The following is a 15,724-nucleotide window of genomic DNA, read 5'->3' as shown; positions in this document are numbered from 1 at the left end:
CCATTGTATAAGTGCCTATCTGAAAAGCGTTCTCTTTTCTAAAACGTCCTGTAGTTTCATCTCTATTTTGTTTTCATAATGTACAACTCTCAATGTGTATTGTTTAATCATGTAATGTACTTGTGATAACCATCAGCACTAGCCATCTATATTGCTGCAATTTAAAGGCATTGCGTATTTATTATTGGGGCAAATAGTTTGAGAATGTAATGTTTACATTTTTGATAAGCTGTACTTGATGTCATCTGTTTGCACATCCAAATTTTGGAGAGAGTTTCCGATATTAATGTTTATAAGTAAGCTGTTGAGAGGCTGTTCCTGAGATGCTTTTGATAGTTGTAATATAATGATATATGGATTTTAGTCTCCTCTAGCTACTTGAAGTAGATCATGGATCTGCCAGGTGTTTAGGAGTGTCTTACATTGGTTTTTATTTATTTACTATTTATTTTTTATTTTTTTAAATACCTTTGGTGTATAATTAATACGAGGATGGATTTTGTGTTTGTATGAAAATGCAGGTCATGTGAAGAAGCACTAATTTGCTAGAGGTGGAAGGCAGATGGGTCAGAGAGATAATGTTAAAGAGGAATGCTTAGCAAGTAGCTTCTTAGATCTTATTTGATTGGCTTGGAATTGGGATTAGAATCTGATTCCCAGCTAGCAGTTCAATGGATTACATCAGAGAACAATTCATATCCTCCACTTCCAACAAATTTAATCAATGATTGCAGGTATCTACTTACACAAACAAGGACAGAGAGACAAATAGATGTGCAGAAAGATGAACTAAAACAGAGGGAGCAACCAAATGCAGATGGTAAATACTTCGTGATAGATATCCCACCTTTTTTATTACTTCTTTCTTTTGGGACCATATGAGGATGATGCAAATGCATACTGCATACCCCTAACTTTTTCTATATATTTTTGTTGGTTTTAACTTATTTTGGTGCATAACACTTCGATCGTATTTTGCTAAGTTATTAAGCCCACTCCGTTTGCATGCCAAAAAAAAGAAAAAATTGTGTCCACTATTTGGACCGTGTATGTCAAACACCAAAATGCCTTGCAACTACTTTCCATTTTTAGCTAGATGTGGAACACTTAAAAATAAAATTAAAAAAGGAGTCTTTGTCAACGAGTGCCCTTGGGGTATCTGTTAACAGATCATTTTAAAAAAGTTTTAATACCATTTTTATAGGAAATATAAAAAGTTATCAAAAAAGCTAGTTACTTTTTTTTAAATCCCATAAAAAATTTCTAAAAATAGTTATTAATCCAATGCTTTTAAGGCATTGGTTACTTTTTTCCAATTAAAAAATTAAAAAGAAAAAAAAGTTAAAGTAGATAAGATATATTTTATTTTAGGAACAAAATTATGAGTCATTCTTCCGTTTAGAAGCCTTGGACAGTTGCCAAAGTGAATTAATACTAGAGTTGGCCTTGAGTGTAAGAGGCAACTTAAGATAAGTACACAAAGAGATGAAAACCATACAAACTCGAAAATAAATTTCGCGCGTCTTATATTTAATATAAAAATGGAGAGAACTAAAATAAGGATTCCCTAGTTTAAATTAAAATGAAGGATTATTACAAAAAGTAATTAGTTTATTGAATCTGGCTTGTGTTGCTAAGGCCTCTATTGAATTTGAAGCAAGGGAGAGAAAATCATTAAACTGACTTGACCAAATCCTTTTCTACACATTTACTATAATGCCTTCCTTCCTTTAATACACCCTTGGCCCAATATTTTAATCATGTTTAGAAGATCCAACATTGTACTGAAATATCATTAATGTATTATCTTTCAAATAAAAATGCGACTCTCTTTAATTTAATCTGCATTGAATTTTCTCATAAAATAAAAAGCAAGTTTGAAAAATTACTAACATTATGTTTATCGATTTCTAAAAATGTAGGTTGTATTATGAATCATGCCAAAATGAAATAAAAGATCAAATGGAAAGAATTAAAACCTTTTGATGTTTCCAAACGAAGACTTCTAGCTTTGAAAATAAATAAATAAATGTGTATTTAAAAAGAAAATATCAGCTTATTAAATAAAATAAAAAATATCGTATTAGTGGGATTTAGTTAGCTCAATTAATCAAATCTCTTGTCATTGAATAAACTCTTTTTGATGTCTTGACCACTTTTGTAGAGTATCAATATCATAACATTTCACCTGGATATGCCAAAATATTGCTAAATGAAACAATCATTCAATGAGAAAAATTGATTAACACAATGATTTTGTCATCTCATAGTCAAGAAAACATAACCAGGTAGCAAGAATTAAGAGTCTAAAAGGGCAAATTAAAAAAAAAAAAGTACAAGGAAACATATGCAGAGGGACAAACGAAGAATGAAAGGACAAAATATAACCAACCTGAGCATTTCCTTATTTTCGAAAAACTGCACACATAGTGTACCCATAATTCCAGCTACTTCCGCTATTTCTGGATCTTCTTCAATACCAATTTCAACAAAATGCAAATTATGATCGAATTCGTTTGCATTGCCCTCTTCAACTAAAACGTAACCGGAGCTGTCAAGCTCAACTTGGCCTTCCAACAACTGGCTATTCGGTGAATGACCAATACCATAAAATAACCCCTTTGCCTCAAGCACAGATTTTGAAGTAAAATTCCAGACATCTGGCCTTTTGTATTGCTAACAATATCTATGGTCTCTGTATTGAAGTGCACGGTGATATTTGGATTGTTGTATACTCTGAAACATTCAAGATAATCAACCTGTTAAGCAAACATTCAGGTCAGGGAGTTGAAAACTCACGTACAAGTTGTTCATCAGTACACAATTCACCAGCAAAAAGGCAGCCAACAGTAAAAGATTTAAAAAAAAAAAAAAAGACCATCACAAACTGAAACTTTTTAGCCACTAATAAGAAATTGACAGTGGCATTATAATTAGTGTCAAAGGCAGAGGGTCATTGCAAGTCCCACAATACACTTGTAATGTAGGTTTAAACAATGGCATAAATGAGATTTAACATTCTTTGAAGTGGCTTTCAGTAGAGAATTTAAATGATAGAAATTATTAAATGGCAATTGAGGTAAACATATGAATGTTCTATGGTGAGCATCACAATAAAGATTGTGTAAGAAATGTTGCTATAAGCAAGACTACCTTCCTGCACATAATAATGCACTACCGTCAACCACATGCCATATTAAGTTAAAAAGGACCAAAATCAATCATGTCAACAACAGAGAAATTCAAGGGTGATATACTATAATCTAATTGGTGTTATTTGATGTACCAACCGCATAGGTATCAATAAGCCACAAAGTCCCTCTTTTTATAATCCTTGCACCCAGTAGCACAATTATTGATGGATACACTTAAATCCTAAAGTGCCAAATTTGAGATATACATATATAAAATTTGGTTTCCCCTCTTTTTTTCTTTGCTAATTCTCTCATATACAAGGAAAAGCTTTAGAACATAGTGGATTGAAATTACTAGAGAAAGGGATTATCGGAAGACATGCAAGGTCCAGTTCATGAAGACCAAAATGTAAAGAGAAAGCATGTCACATTCTCCAAAATTTAGATAAAGCAAGACCTTCCCAAGTTTTTATTATGAATTGACCGTTTAATATTATATGAATCTATTTACAAACTTATACCATTCAATTTCAAGTATATATAAATATATTTCAAGACAATTATATATATAAAAATATAATATTATACATAATTAAATTGATCCCTCATGTTCACAAATAAATTATTATGTTTGAATTTGACTCATATAATGATTGAGTCTAAAGTTAGGCTTGAGCTTAACTCGTTTGCTAAACAAACGAACATAAATAAGCTTTTTCACGAGTCAAGCTCAAGCTGTTCATAAATAACTTAGTTTATATACAGCCCTACCATGAAGCTCTAGATTAATCAAAACAATTTCAAACATATAGGGCGCAAAATCAAAATAAATACAAATATAGAAGATGTCATTGGGCATTGGAAGGCAGCAAATTGTAATGATACATAACATTTGAGAATCACTTAAAAAAATTTAAACTTTAGGTGATAACAAAATTAATCCAAATTTTAGGATATTATTATTATTATTTTAATTCAAACCCGACCCAATTAAATCCATGGACAACCCCCATTTTCACTTTTTTTTTTCCTAGTTTTTAAAACAATGCTAGCTTTAAACCCTTAAACCTCCAATAGACTATCAATTTGCAGTGACCGAATGTAGAGAATTGTAAACTGAACTGAACAAATGTGATCAATATTCCCCCAATGCGGCCAAGCTCCGCATTCCATTCTCCTTAGCCAACCATCACCTCCAACCCCAACCCTTGACAGCACTCTAAGGAACCTCCTAACACTACTCAATTCAATCTTTATGGGTTGAATTGAGTTAATTTTTAGAATTATCATGAGTGGATATTTCTTAAGCTGAAGAAGTTGTATTGGGCTTTTCATTTATTTTGTTTAGATTAATTTGCAAATTATACCCTAAAGTTTGGGACAATTTTGATTTTGTTCAAAAAATTTCAAAATTCAAGTTACTCCCTTAACGCTAGGTATTGTTTAGATTTGCTCACTTCCGCCAATGTGCTATGCCTACTTGTGTCCATTAAGCACTAGATTAATCAAAAGAATTTCAAACACATAGGGTGCTAAATCAAAATAAATACAAATATAGAGGGTGTAGTTGGGTTGCCAAATCTAGCTGGCACTTAACAAAAATTAAGCATGGTGTAAGCAAATCATAACATTAGGGGATCATATCAAAATTTTGAAAATTTAAGAGGTATAATTTGCAATTTAATCTTTTATTTTTTTAATTAAAACCCAAGCCAATTAGATCTATGCCATGGACAGCCCCATTTCCATTTCTATTTCCTAGTTTTTACTTTTTAAAAAAATGCTAGCTTTAAAACCTTAACCCTCCAATGTAGCTTAGATCATGTCTCCATATGACCTATGAATATCTTGCTTTATTTTATGTCATTTTTGAATTTCTAGCTCTTTACATTTTCCCTTTCAAGATCTTGTCAAAGAATTCAAATGTGCTTTATATTTAACTCTATTAGAATTCACTAGTAATGTAGAATACAAGAGTGAATGCAGAGAAGCAATATGAAGCACTACAAAAGGCATTCAAGATACCTCATAAGGACTCATAAGCTCGTTTGATGGTCTCAAAAAAGCATCTTACTTTATTTAGGGCAGGTAAACTTGGTCCATTCATCCTTGATGATGCCCCTGATGCAAATGTTGTATCTTGAGCTGTTAGTCACTTCTTCTTTTTTGGTTTAATATTATGGTTGTATATGCTGGTCTTTTTCTTCTTCCTCCTTTTTTCCCCTCCTTTCTTGTGTTGATGTCTCAAATTTACTCAAGTTGTATTACAAAGCTCAAGTTGTATTTCAAAGTTAACAGATGCTTACATTGAAGTATTTGAAAAATGACACTCATTGTTCCCAAACCTGAGAACAAATTGCCTATAATCATTGGCATGTCATTTTTCTCTAAACTTAATCTTAATATATCATTTGTAATTTTGGTTTAAGTTAGAAAGAGCTTTTGATGGAAATGAAAAGTTATAATTCCAAATAAAAATGTCACTTCCTTCAATGTGAATGATACCCCATATTTTCTAATTAAATAAGCATGTTAATATATATGGTGGTTATTGCTTATGAAGAAAAAGAATAAAACATGAATATAAGAACAGATGCTTGCACACACCAATCCATGGATCTCTCAACTTTATACACAAGAATGTACTCAAGGGAGTATACACAACACTTCTTTATTTATTTACATCTCTTACTTTGAATTACAATGACATATATGTTTATTTATTTACATCATTTAGTTCAAATTACAATAATAGAAATATTTATTTATTTACATTACTTAAAAGAAAATTAAATAATAGAAGTATTTATTTATTTACATCTTGTAATCTAAATTGCAAGGAATAAATGCTTACGAATTATGGAAGGAACTTGTGATTTTGAATTGAGCAATGTTCAAATTCTATTGTATGTGACTTATGTCGAACTTCTGAAATGAAATTTGTAATTATATATAAGAAACTTGCAATGAGAATAATACTAGTATAAATATGATTATACAAAAGAGAAATAAATAAATAACATTTTAGTATATTCATTTTATTTATTTTTTTTGGTGAAGTTTAGTATATTCATTCAAGATTATATGCCTTATTGCCCAAACATTGAAACACAATGTTCCATAAACAAGATTTAATTCCTCTATAAATTACACCTAAATGGATCAATGTTTATTCTTCTCTTTTTCTCTTTTCCATTTATTTTTATATTTTTGTGAGGAAAGGTTGCGGAAAAAAAAAAGATTTAAAATGCCACTTAAGTTTTTGAATTTTATTTTCCATTTTCATCCAAAAAGATATTTTTGATTTCAATCCACTTTAAAACTATCTGGACAAAAAGCACTAAACATAACTATCAGAAGTCATTGTTAAGCGTAAAAAAGCTAAAAACTTAAAAACCATAATAAATAATTAAATAACACAAAGAAGAAGAACAAAAAGACAAATATGCCCTTACCTCATCTTCCTTTCTTCTTCTTCTTGGAAGTACTCGTTGATGCCATCTTCTTTTCTATTGTGAACTTGATCCCGTCGAGATAAATCTGTGGTACATGAGCAATCTTGTGCGAATCTTCTTCTCTGCATTTTCTACTCAAATCAGGACAACCTCTAATCCCCAATTCTCTTAGTGCAGTGAGAGCTTCCATCCCCCCTGGGAGAGATGACAACTTAGGGCAATTGATAATCCAAAGTTTGTGAAGTGATTTCAAACGTGGCAGCCACTCTGGCAAAGCCTTCAAATTTTCACATTCTTCAATCCTTAGCACCTGTAAAGTGTTTGCAGATCCTTGGAGCCAGTGGGGCAAACCCTCCAACATAGGTAAATCCCAAATTATCAAATTCTGGAGGCTCAACTTGAGATCTTGATTGTCTTCTCCCTCCGTCTCCATCAAACTAAGCTCTTTACAATCACCAATCATCAGGGTCTCTAGGGCAGTTAGGTGTTTGATACTTAGTGATAAAGAAGTCAAACTTGGACAATCTCCAACAACCAATGTTCGAAGATAGGTGAGGCGCCCCTCCATCCCTTCAAATAGACATTTTAGATTCTCACATTCACCTATCATCAAAAATCGAAGAGAATCCAAGCAACCTACTGCCTTCTCCGACAAGCAAGTATGCTTTGTTCTAACAACCAAAAACCTGAGGCTGATTATGTCCCTTATACCTTTGGGCAACCGTTCAAGATTGCTGCAACTATCAAGCAGTAAAGTTTGCAAACTATGTAGCTTGCAAATGGAATCTGGAAGTTGCTTGATTCTGCGATTTTCTGTTAGGTCGAGATATCTCAAATGTTTCAAACTTCCAATAGAATTTGGCAACACCTCAAAGGATGATTTTCTCAAATCAAGCACCCGCAAGTACTTAAATCTTGAGATACATGCTTTAAGTATGGACATGGGTTGCTTTTTTTTGAAAATAATAGTCTGAACTTTGCTCAACCTCTCTAATTGTGTTGTAACTTCTTGCCCACTCTCCAAAATTGACAGATGACAAACTTTGGCAGCAAGGGTGGACGTCTTGGTCACTACCGAACACTCACCTTTGGCAATTGAGATTGCAAGATCATGGACAAGATCGTGCATTTTAAAGGTATAACTGAACAAAGCGTCTTCATATACATCTTGAAACAAAGATCTTGACATTAACTCCTTGATATACAACTCACCAATATCTTCCAACTCTCGTTTTTCATTGTCAGGTGATTGAAGAATTCCATGTGCCATCCAAAATTGAACCAATTGAGAATTAGTGAATTTATAATTCTTTGGGAAAAGAGAGCAATAGGCAAAGCATTGCTTCAAGTGAAACGGCAATTGATTGTAACTCAACCTCAATGCAGGTAAGATGTCACCCTCATTCTGTTTTAAATGCCATATCTCATTATCTCTAACAGATTTCCACTCTCTTTCATCAACTTTTGAATAAAGTAGGCTGGCTAAAGTCCTCACTGCCAATGGAACACCTTTACATTTTTTAACAATGTCATTTCCAATTTCTAAGAGGTTTGGATACTGTTCTTCTTCTCCTTCCTTAAATGCCAATTTCACAAACAAAGACATACAATTCTCCTTGGATAGACCATGTAAATGGTATGTGGGAACAGTACCCATAATTGTAGCAACTGAGTTATTTCGTGTTGTCACTATGATTTTACTTCCATTGTAACCACCAAGTAACAAATCTTGCAATTCCATCCATTTATTACGATCCTCATTCCAAACGTCATCCAAGACAAGTAGAAATTTGTTATCTTTTAAAAGTTCTCTTAATCTAAATTGCAACTCATCCACACCCAAATTATCTATAAATTTCTTATCTCTCAAAAGTTCTCTTAAGTTATTTTGCAACCCATGCACACCGAAATTCTCATCAATCTTATCAATTGCAGACTTTAGGATTTCTTTTATCAACCTTGTAACATTAAAATCCTCAGACGCGCACACCCACATTCTCAATTGAAAATGACTAACTACCAGTTTATCATTATACACCAATTTTGCAAGTGCGGTCTTCCCCAAACCTCCAAGCCCAACTATAGGAATTACATTGACATTTCTTCTATCATCTGGGTTCATCAAAAGACGTATGATCTTTTTTCTGTCATCATCCCTACCGATGACATTAGAAGGATCTACAAAGGAGTGGGTCATGTCCCTCTTGTGTATTTTTATATTCCTAGGTTCAGGTCCTTGGGCAAGGTTGAATTTATCCTTATGACCTGAAATAGCATCTACCCTCTCCCTAACATTCTTGATTTTATGTGCCATTTCAATGTGGAATACAAGTGGATTAGAGCAAGAAAAGAAATAACACACCTTTTTTTTGGTGCTCCCGTATCTCTTCATTGCTTCCTTTTGCAGAACTCGGTACTGAAATTCATCCAGCACATTCTCCGCATCATTAAGGACATCTTTGAGCTCCCCTAACCAAGTCCTTAGCCTTTGGTCACTTGCTTGCCTCTCCTCAGCATCACAGAGTACAGCTTTAATGGCTGAGACTGTGTACTCAAGCTTTTTCAGATCACTTCGGACGCCCCATGCTGAGCTGATCTCTTGAAATGTACGGGATCCAAGCTGCTCCAGGACCTTCCCTGCGACGCCATAGGCAATTTCAGCCATGTTCTCGTGGTGATGGAATGGAAAGGAATTTGATGGTTAAGTCAACCAATGCCTTTTAAGTCTTAGCAGCTGTTTTTATTACAGAGCAATTCCGAGTGGGTGGATATATTTGCAAAATAAGTGATGGCAAAATTGTACGTAGGTGGATTTATTGCACCAAGATCATGACTTGGCACACGATTCTTTCGTAGGCCGTTGGCAAAGCATGGAAATAGGAATGACTTAATCATGGAGGCGAAGTATATACTTTAATTTTGTTGGGGTTAGATCTTTTTCCTTTAGGTGAGGGAAGCTCAATACATACTCTAGTTGATAATAGATAGGACTGTGTTCATGAAGTATAATTTAGATAGTTTGGTGGAATCTCATTATTTGTCTGAAAGCAAAAGGAGAGGCTAGAAGCCGTGATAATATGAAGCATGATTCCTTTCTTACCAATATTGGCACCAAAATTCCATATGCTCTTGGTTAATTACGTGGAATTTTAAAAATGAAATATGAACTAGTCTATAACAGTTGATTTTATAAAGAATGGCCGATACTTCAGAATAGTATTGACTAACTTACCTTGTGAACAGAACAGAGGTGTTGCTATGGGCATTAATAGCGATGCAGTCTTGTTTGTTAGTACTCTCTTCTCTTTGCCTCTCCCAAACCCATCTTTTATCGCTCGCAAACTCTTATCACACTATTACAGTTCAGGGCTTGGACGCTTTGGGGGAATATTGATCACAATTCAGTCACCACAAATTGATAGTCGGACTCGGAAGGGTTTAAATTAAAGCTAGCATAATTTTAAAAGCTGGGAAAAAGAAGTGAAAACGGGGGCTGTCCATGGGTTTAATTGGGTCGGGTTGGAATTAAAAAAATAATAATTAAATAAAACAAATACTAAATTGCAAATTATATCCCTCAAATTTTGATTTTAGTTTTTTAAATTTTCAAAATTTCAATATGATCCCCAAATGTTACGTATCATTATGATTTGCTCCTTAACTATATGTTAAGTGTCAAATGGGTAGCCCAACCACACCCTCTATATTTTTTAATTTATTTTGATTTTGCATCCTATATGTTTGAAATTGTTTTGATTAATTTAGTGCTTAACGGATAGGTAAGCACAATACATTGGTAGAAGTGGGTAAATCCATACGATACAAAGCATTAAGAGAGTAGATCAAATTTTGAAATTGATCCAAATTACCCAGAGTCAATTTAGATTTAGACTAAGGGTCCGTTTGGATACAGCTGAAAACTGAAAACTGAAACTGAAAACTGAAAAACACTGTAGCGAAATAATTTTTAAATGTGTGAATAGTATCGTGGGACCAATTTTTAATGAAAAAGTTGCTGAAAAGTGAAATTTGTGGGTCCGTGAACAGTACACGATGTGCTGTGATTGGTCCAAAAAAATTTGAAAAGTCAAAGTTTGCGGCTACTGTTCATTGAACAGTGCATGAACAGTAGCCGCAAACCCAAAACGCTCCAAAACGCGTGAAAAAAAAAAAAAAAAAAAAAAATGAAAAACGCAGACGCAGGATTGGGCGAAAACGCCCAATCCAAACGCACTCTAAGCAAAATAAAGTAAAAACCCAATTTGACTTCTTCACGTTGAGAAATATTCACTCATGATAATTCTAAAAATTAACTTAATTTAACCTGTAGAGATTGAGTTGAGTTATCTTGAGAGATTCTTGAAATGCGTAAATGATTATGGTTTGTATGATGAAAATTACTATAAAAAAATTCCAAGGTTCCTACACTATTGTAGTAGGAAGGTAAGGGGGTCGTTTGTAGAAGTTGAGTAGAGGGATTGGACTTCAATATTTTTGTGAGTCCTAACTATTTGTAGCTATTCTTTTATATTAAATTTTATGGGTTTGTTTGTGTCCTTATAGAGTGGTATTTACTTTTAAAAGGGTTTTCATTAGTTTTTTACTTCGTTACTAAGTTTTTTATTACACTTTATTGTTTTTAAATTTTCTAATTTGTTATTACGCTAAATTGTGGTGAAATATAATTATATTGTTATCACTTAACTAAGGTAATTCGATAACTAATTAATAATTTTATTGCGTATTTATCAACATGTCATCTTTTGTTTGTAGTCCAACTGGCTAAGAGAGGATTTATTAGTTTGGTACATTATAAATGTTTAAAAATTCTAATTGTTAATTATATTGCTCTTGTTCGTAAAAAGGTTGGTGCTCTAGATTTGAAGGACTATACAGTATACACGTCCCTTAAAAATAAATGAATAAACTCTTCAAATGTCATTCAAACCGATTAACCTCATAGATTAAAATGCCAATAAAGCTAGGCCACATTTTTGCACCCCAAAAGACAGCCCACATTTTCCTCAAAACGAAGCCCAATGTGAAGGCCTACAAAACCCAGCCCACAACGAAAAGAGCTTTTTTTAAACCCCCACCACACAAACTCACTCTCTCTCACCGTCTCATATTTACAAGACCAAATAGACTGAAAAGACCGGTCTGGACTGAAATAGACCGAAATGGACCGAACGGTCTCTGACTCACAGACACTTCCGTCTCTCTCACTCACAGTCACAGCAAGAAGAGAGAAAGAGAAGAGCAAGAATATCAAAATTTCTTGTTCCCTATATTGCATGCATTTCATATTTTATATATATATATATATATATATATATATGTAATTCAATTATCTGCCACATAGCCATTGTTAAAAATGGCTACACATCCCCTTCCATTTATGTCCTTATTAATTAGTCTATATGTTATGCCGTGTATAGACCGCCAATCCTCATTCCTTCGTTATTTAAAGAAATCCGGTTGGTTCAATTTCTGTGAACGGTCATTTTTTTTGCTCGTGTTTATTATATCTCAAGTTAAGCGTCACATATTTTGCATAATATGCTCCTCATGTTCATTTACTTGTATGTAGATCACCAACAAAGCAATGCAAGATATCAGGTGAGTTTTGGTGGGCCTTCCTTCAATGTTGTTCTTTTGAAGTTATCATAATATTGCATATATACCTTCTGCATAAGACACTCATGATAATTCATTTTACATTGCTTGTAATGAATGTAAAATTTGTTGCCACAACAATATTATAAATTTATGTCCTATTAATTTACTTATCAAATAAGCGAAAATGTCATAACCTGTTAATGGAACATCTGACTGAAGTCTTGTTTGTGCTACTCAGTCTCATTATCAGTTTGTGTCTCATACCATATATAAAACGTAGTGAAACTTCTCATTATCTGAAAGATTTTCTTCCTCCTTTTTCTAGCTTCCTAGTTATTTATCTATTAATTTATAGTTTGTTTTGATGTAAATCTATCCTTGTTCCTTTATCCTTTTTTTCCCCCTGCCACATGCTCCTTAGTAATTTCATGGGACCTTCCAGTTGAATCTATCTGTATTGTTTCATTTAGTGCCATGTATGTTTTCGCTCTACTGTGTTGTAATTTTTTGTATTCTGCATAATTGGCTTCTAATAGATGAGGACACGCACTTTTATGATAGTGTCTACTGTCTAGTTGTAAATGAAGTATACCATGTGTTTTCCTCTTCACTGCTGTTTGTTTGATGATGTGAAAATTGCTGTCAGGCTTTTTTAGATTTTTTATAATTGTCTTGGGATGAAGGAACTCAAATTTTTACTACTACGATCTTTTTGAAGCATTCCTCTATTTTTTTCCTTATGCTCTAAAATATAATATATATTTTTTTAACACAAAACCCCGTCTTAATTATTATTTTTCCTTTTGTGAGCAAATAGATTCAATCTTGTATCGATGCACGAGTTGGCCTATCAGGGGTGGGCGTAAGAAGAGGGCACACAAATTTCCCCTCATAGATGCCACTAGGAATATTGATGGAGCCATTTGGTCCAGGGACAAAGATTAGAAGCATAGGCTGCTTGATCTAGATGGTACATGGGTTCGGAACCGTTGAAAAAATGATTAAATAAATAATTTCCTATCAGCTTGAGCATTTGGGACAGGAATTATCATGGTAATAGAATAGGTGGTTTTGAGTTCAAACCTTGTGTCTATTCTACCTCCCTTTTTGAGAAAAATTAAAATTTCACCTGTTGGACTCCACTTATTTAGGGGGAGCTTGGGCCTATACATAAGTGGGAGTGTTAGAATAATTATAGAATAATTATTAAATGATTAAACTAACTCATTTCCTAGTAGTTTAAAGTTTTTGGATATGTGGTTAATTAGATACACACAACCCGTATGGTTGGAATTTGATGAGTAAATTTGAAGTGCAGGTTCCTATGTATTTATAATAAAGTAATTGATATTTAAAATCATCTCTGAATTCATATTTTCTCTAAATTTTGGGAAAACTTGTTTTATATGGATTTTGGAAAATATGACATCCTTTCTGTTTACATTTAGGTCTTGATGAACTGGGCCTTGCATGTCTTTCGAGAAGCCCTCTCTAGTAATTTTCAATCAATTGTGTTCTAAATTTTTTACTTGTATAAGAGGGAAAAAGAGAGAAAAAAAAGATGGCAGGGGATGGGGAGATCAAATTTGACACTTGAGGATTTAAGTGTGCCCCATTGATAATTGTGCTACTGGGGACACAAATTATAAAAAGAGGAACATTTTGGCTTATTGATAAATAGTTATTAGCTTTAACTTCATAAAAAATTGAATTCATGAACAAGGCTGACCTTGTGTGGTTTTATCAAACAATTTATTTGTTGCAAGTAGCAGCTAATTTTTGTACCCATGCAGTCGGGGGCATCAAATAACACCAATTAGATTATATCATTTCACCCTTAAATTTCTTTGTTGTTGATATGATTGATTTTGGTCCTTTCTAACTTAATATGGCATGTAGCGGACAATAGTGCATTGCAACGTGCAGGAAGGTAGTCTTGCTTCTAACAACATTTCTTACACGATCTTTATTGCGATGCCCATCATAGAAGTGATAGAACTTTCATATATTTACCTCAATTACCATGCAATTATTTCTATTATTTAAATTGTCTAGTGAGAGCCATTTCAAAGAATGTTAAATCTCATTTATGTCATTGTTTAAATGCTCTAATATGCTATTTTTATAGCTCCAAGCACAAAAAACGTGCTCCATCAAAAAAGGCAAACACTAAATTTTTTGACACCCAACTACAGTGTGCTGCTATCTTTAGCAGCGCGCTGTAGCTGAGCGTTAAAACCAAATATAGAGGCCCATTTGGTAGCCTATTTTGAGCAACTTTTTGAGTATTTCAAACACACTTACACACATTTTCATCCACACGTATATCAAAAACACTCAAACAACATTACTCAAATTACTCTACCAAACACCCTCATATTTTTAATCCCCACATATGCCCTCTCTCTCATTCTCTCTTTCTCACACGCATTCCTCTTTCCATCTTTCTTGCTTTTGGTTCTCCCTTTACCCACGCCTCGTTTGTCATCACGCTACCGCTTTTTTTTTTTTTCTCCCTCAACCCAAGCTCTTCTCTTCTCACTATGGCCGAACCCAAAAACCCAAGCATGAGTCGGCATTCAGATCGGGTTGAGTTGGTGTTCTTGAGGCGTCATTCTTCAGTCGGCGTGGTTGGTGTTCTTAGTTGGGGTTGAGATTGGAGAGGTTGGGCCGCTATGGTGGTGGTTATCAGAGAGGCTGGGGTGGGTTGGCTGCAATTTTGTGGTGGGTTCAGATCGGGTTTTGTGAGTGTGTTTTGGATGGTGGCTTGGGTTTCGATTTTACAGTGGATAGTGGCTTGGTGGTAGATGCTGTTGTGGTTTTGGGCTTGTGATTATGGTGGCAGTGATTGTTGTGGTTGTGGTTGTGGCAGTGGTGGTAGTCGATGTGGGTGTGGGTGTGGTTTGAGTTTGATTTGATTTGGGTCTTCATTTGTTTTTGGGATTGTGTTTTGGTTTTGGGTTTTTTTTTTTTTTTTTTTTTTTGGTGATTTTGGTGATTGGGGGTTGAGGCTGTGGGTGGTGCTGGCGATTGTGACTATGGGCGGTGGTGGCAGTGGGTGTTAGCAGTGGTAGTGGGTTTGTTGGTAGTGGAAGAGATGAGATTAACTGATTGAGAATAAAAAAATATGTGTTTGAATGAAGTGGTAAAAAATATAAGGGATTTACTAACGTGTGTCCTTAGGACATATATTAGTAAACCATTTTAGGAAATTTTTTATAGAAAAATGAAAAAGTAATTTACTGTTTTGACAACTTTATCAATTTCCTATAAAAACTTTCTCAAAATAGATGATTAATGTGTGCCTTAATCAAACCAAAAATATGAAAGTTTTGATATTAAATGTATTGTAAAGTGAATTATTAAAATAGATAAAATAAGTTTTTGAGATGCTAAATGCGAAGGGCCTTTTTGGTAGGCAAACTCAGAGGTTGTTTGGTTTAAGTGTTTTCATCACCCAATACTCAATTTCAATCACTCAATACCCAAATGTTGTGGGCCCCACAACAAGTTGCT

The 15,724-nt window shown here is 33.8% G+C and overlaps 2 protein-coding genes across 2 annotated transcripts in view; one reads left to right on the top strand and one right to left on the bottom strand.

Moving 5' to 3' along the window:
- The window catches only part of LOC115952501 (short integuments 2, mitochondrial-like), a 50,534-nt gene extending 42,673 nt beyond the window's left edge, over window positions 1-7,861 (top strand). The window contains exon 6 of the mRNA XM_031069682.1: window positions 7,835-7,861. The gene's annotated coding sequence lies outside the window, so the exon portion shown is untranslated. The remainder of the gene's footprint in view (window positions 1-7,834) is intronic.
- On the bottom strand, window positions 6,591-9,254 carry LOC115953188 (putative disease resistance protein RGA4). Its single transcript, XM_031070720.1, has one exon. It carries the CDS (start codon window positions 9,252-9,254, stop codon window positions 6,591-6,593), a length of 2,664 nt encoding a protein of 887 aa, XP_030926580.1.
- Window positions 9,255-15,724: the final 6,470 nt, after the last annotated feature.

The sequence above is a fragment of the Quercus lobata genome, chromosome 7, assembly GCF_001633185.2.
Source record: "Quercus lobata isolate SW786 chromosome 7, ValleyOak3.0 Primary Assembly, whole genome shotgun sequence".
NCBI classification, from domain to species: Eukaryota; Viridiplantae; Streptophyta; class Magnoliopsida; order Fagales; family Fagaceae; genus Quercus; species Quercus lobata.
This window is presented reverse-complemented; position numbering and strand designations above follow the sequence as displayed.

Excerpts from the sequence above, each read along its gene's own strand:
- LOC115953188 (XM_031070720.1), bottom strand. The coding sequence starts at position 9,254 with ATGGCTGAAATTGCCTATGGCGTCGCAGGGAAGGTCCTGGAGCAGCTT.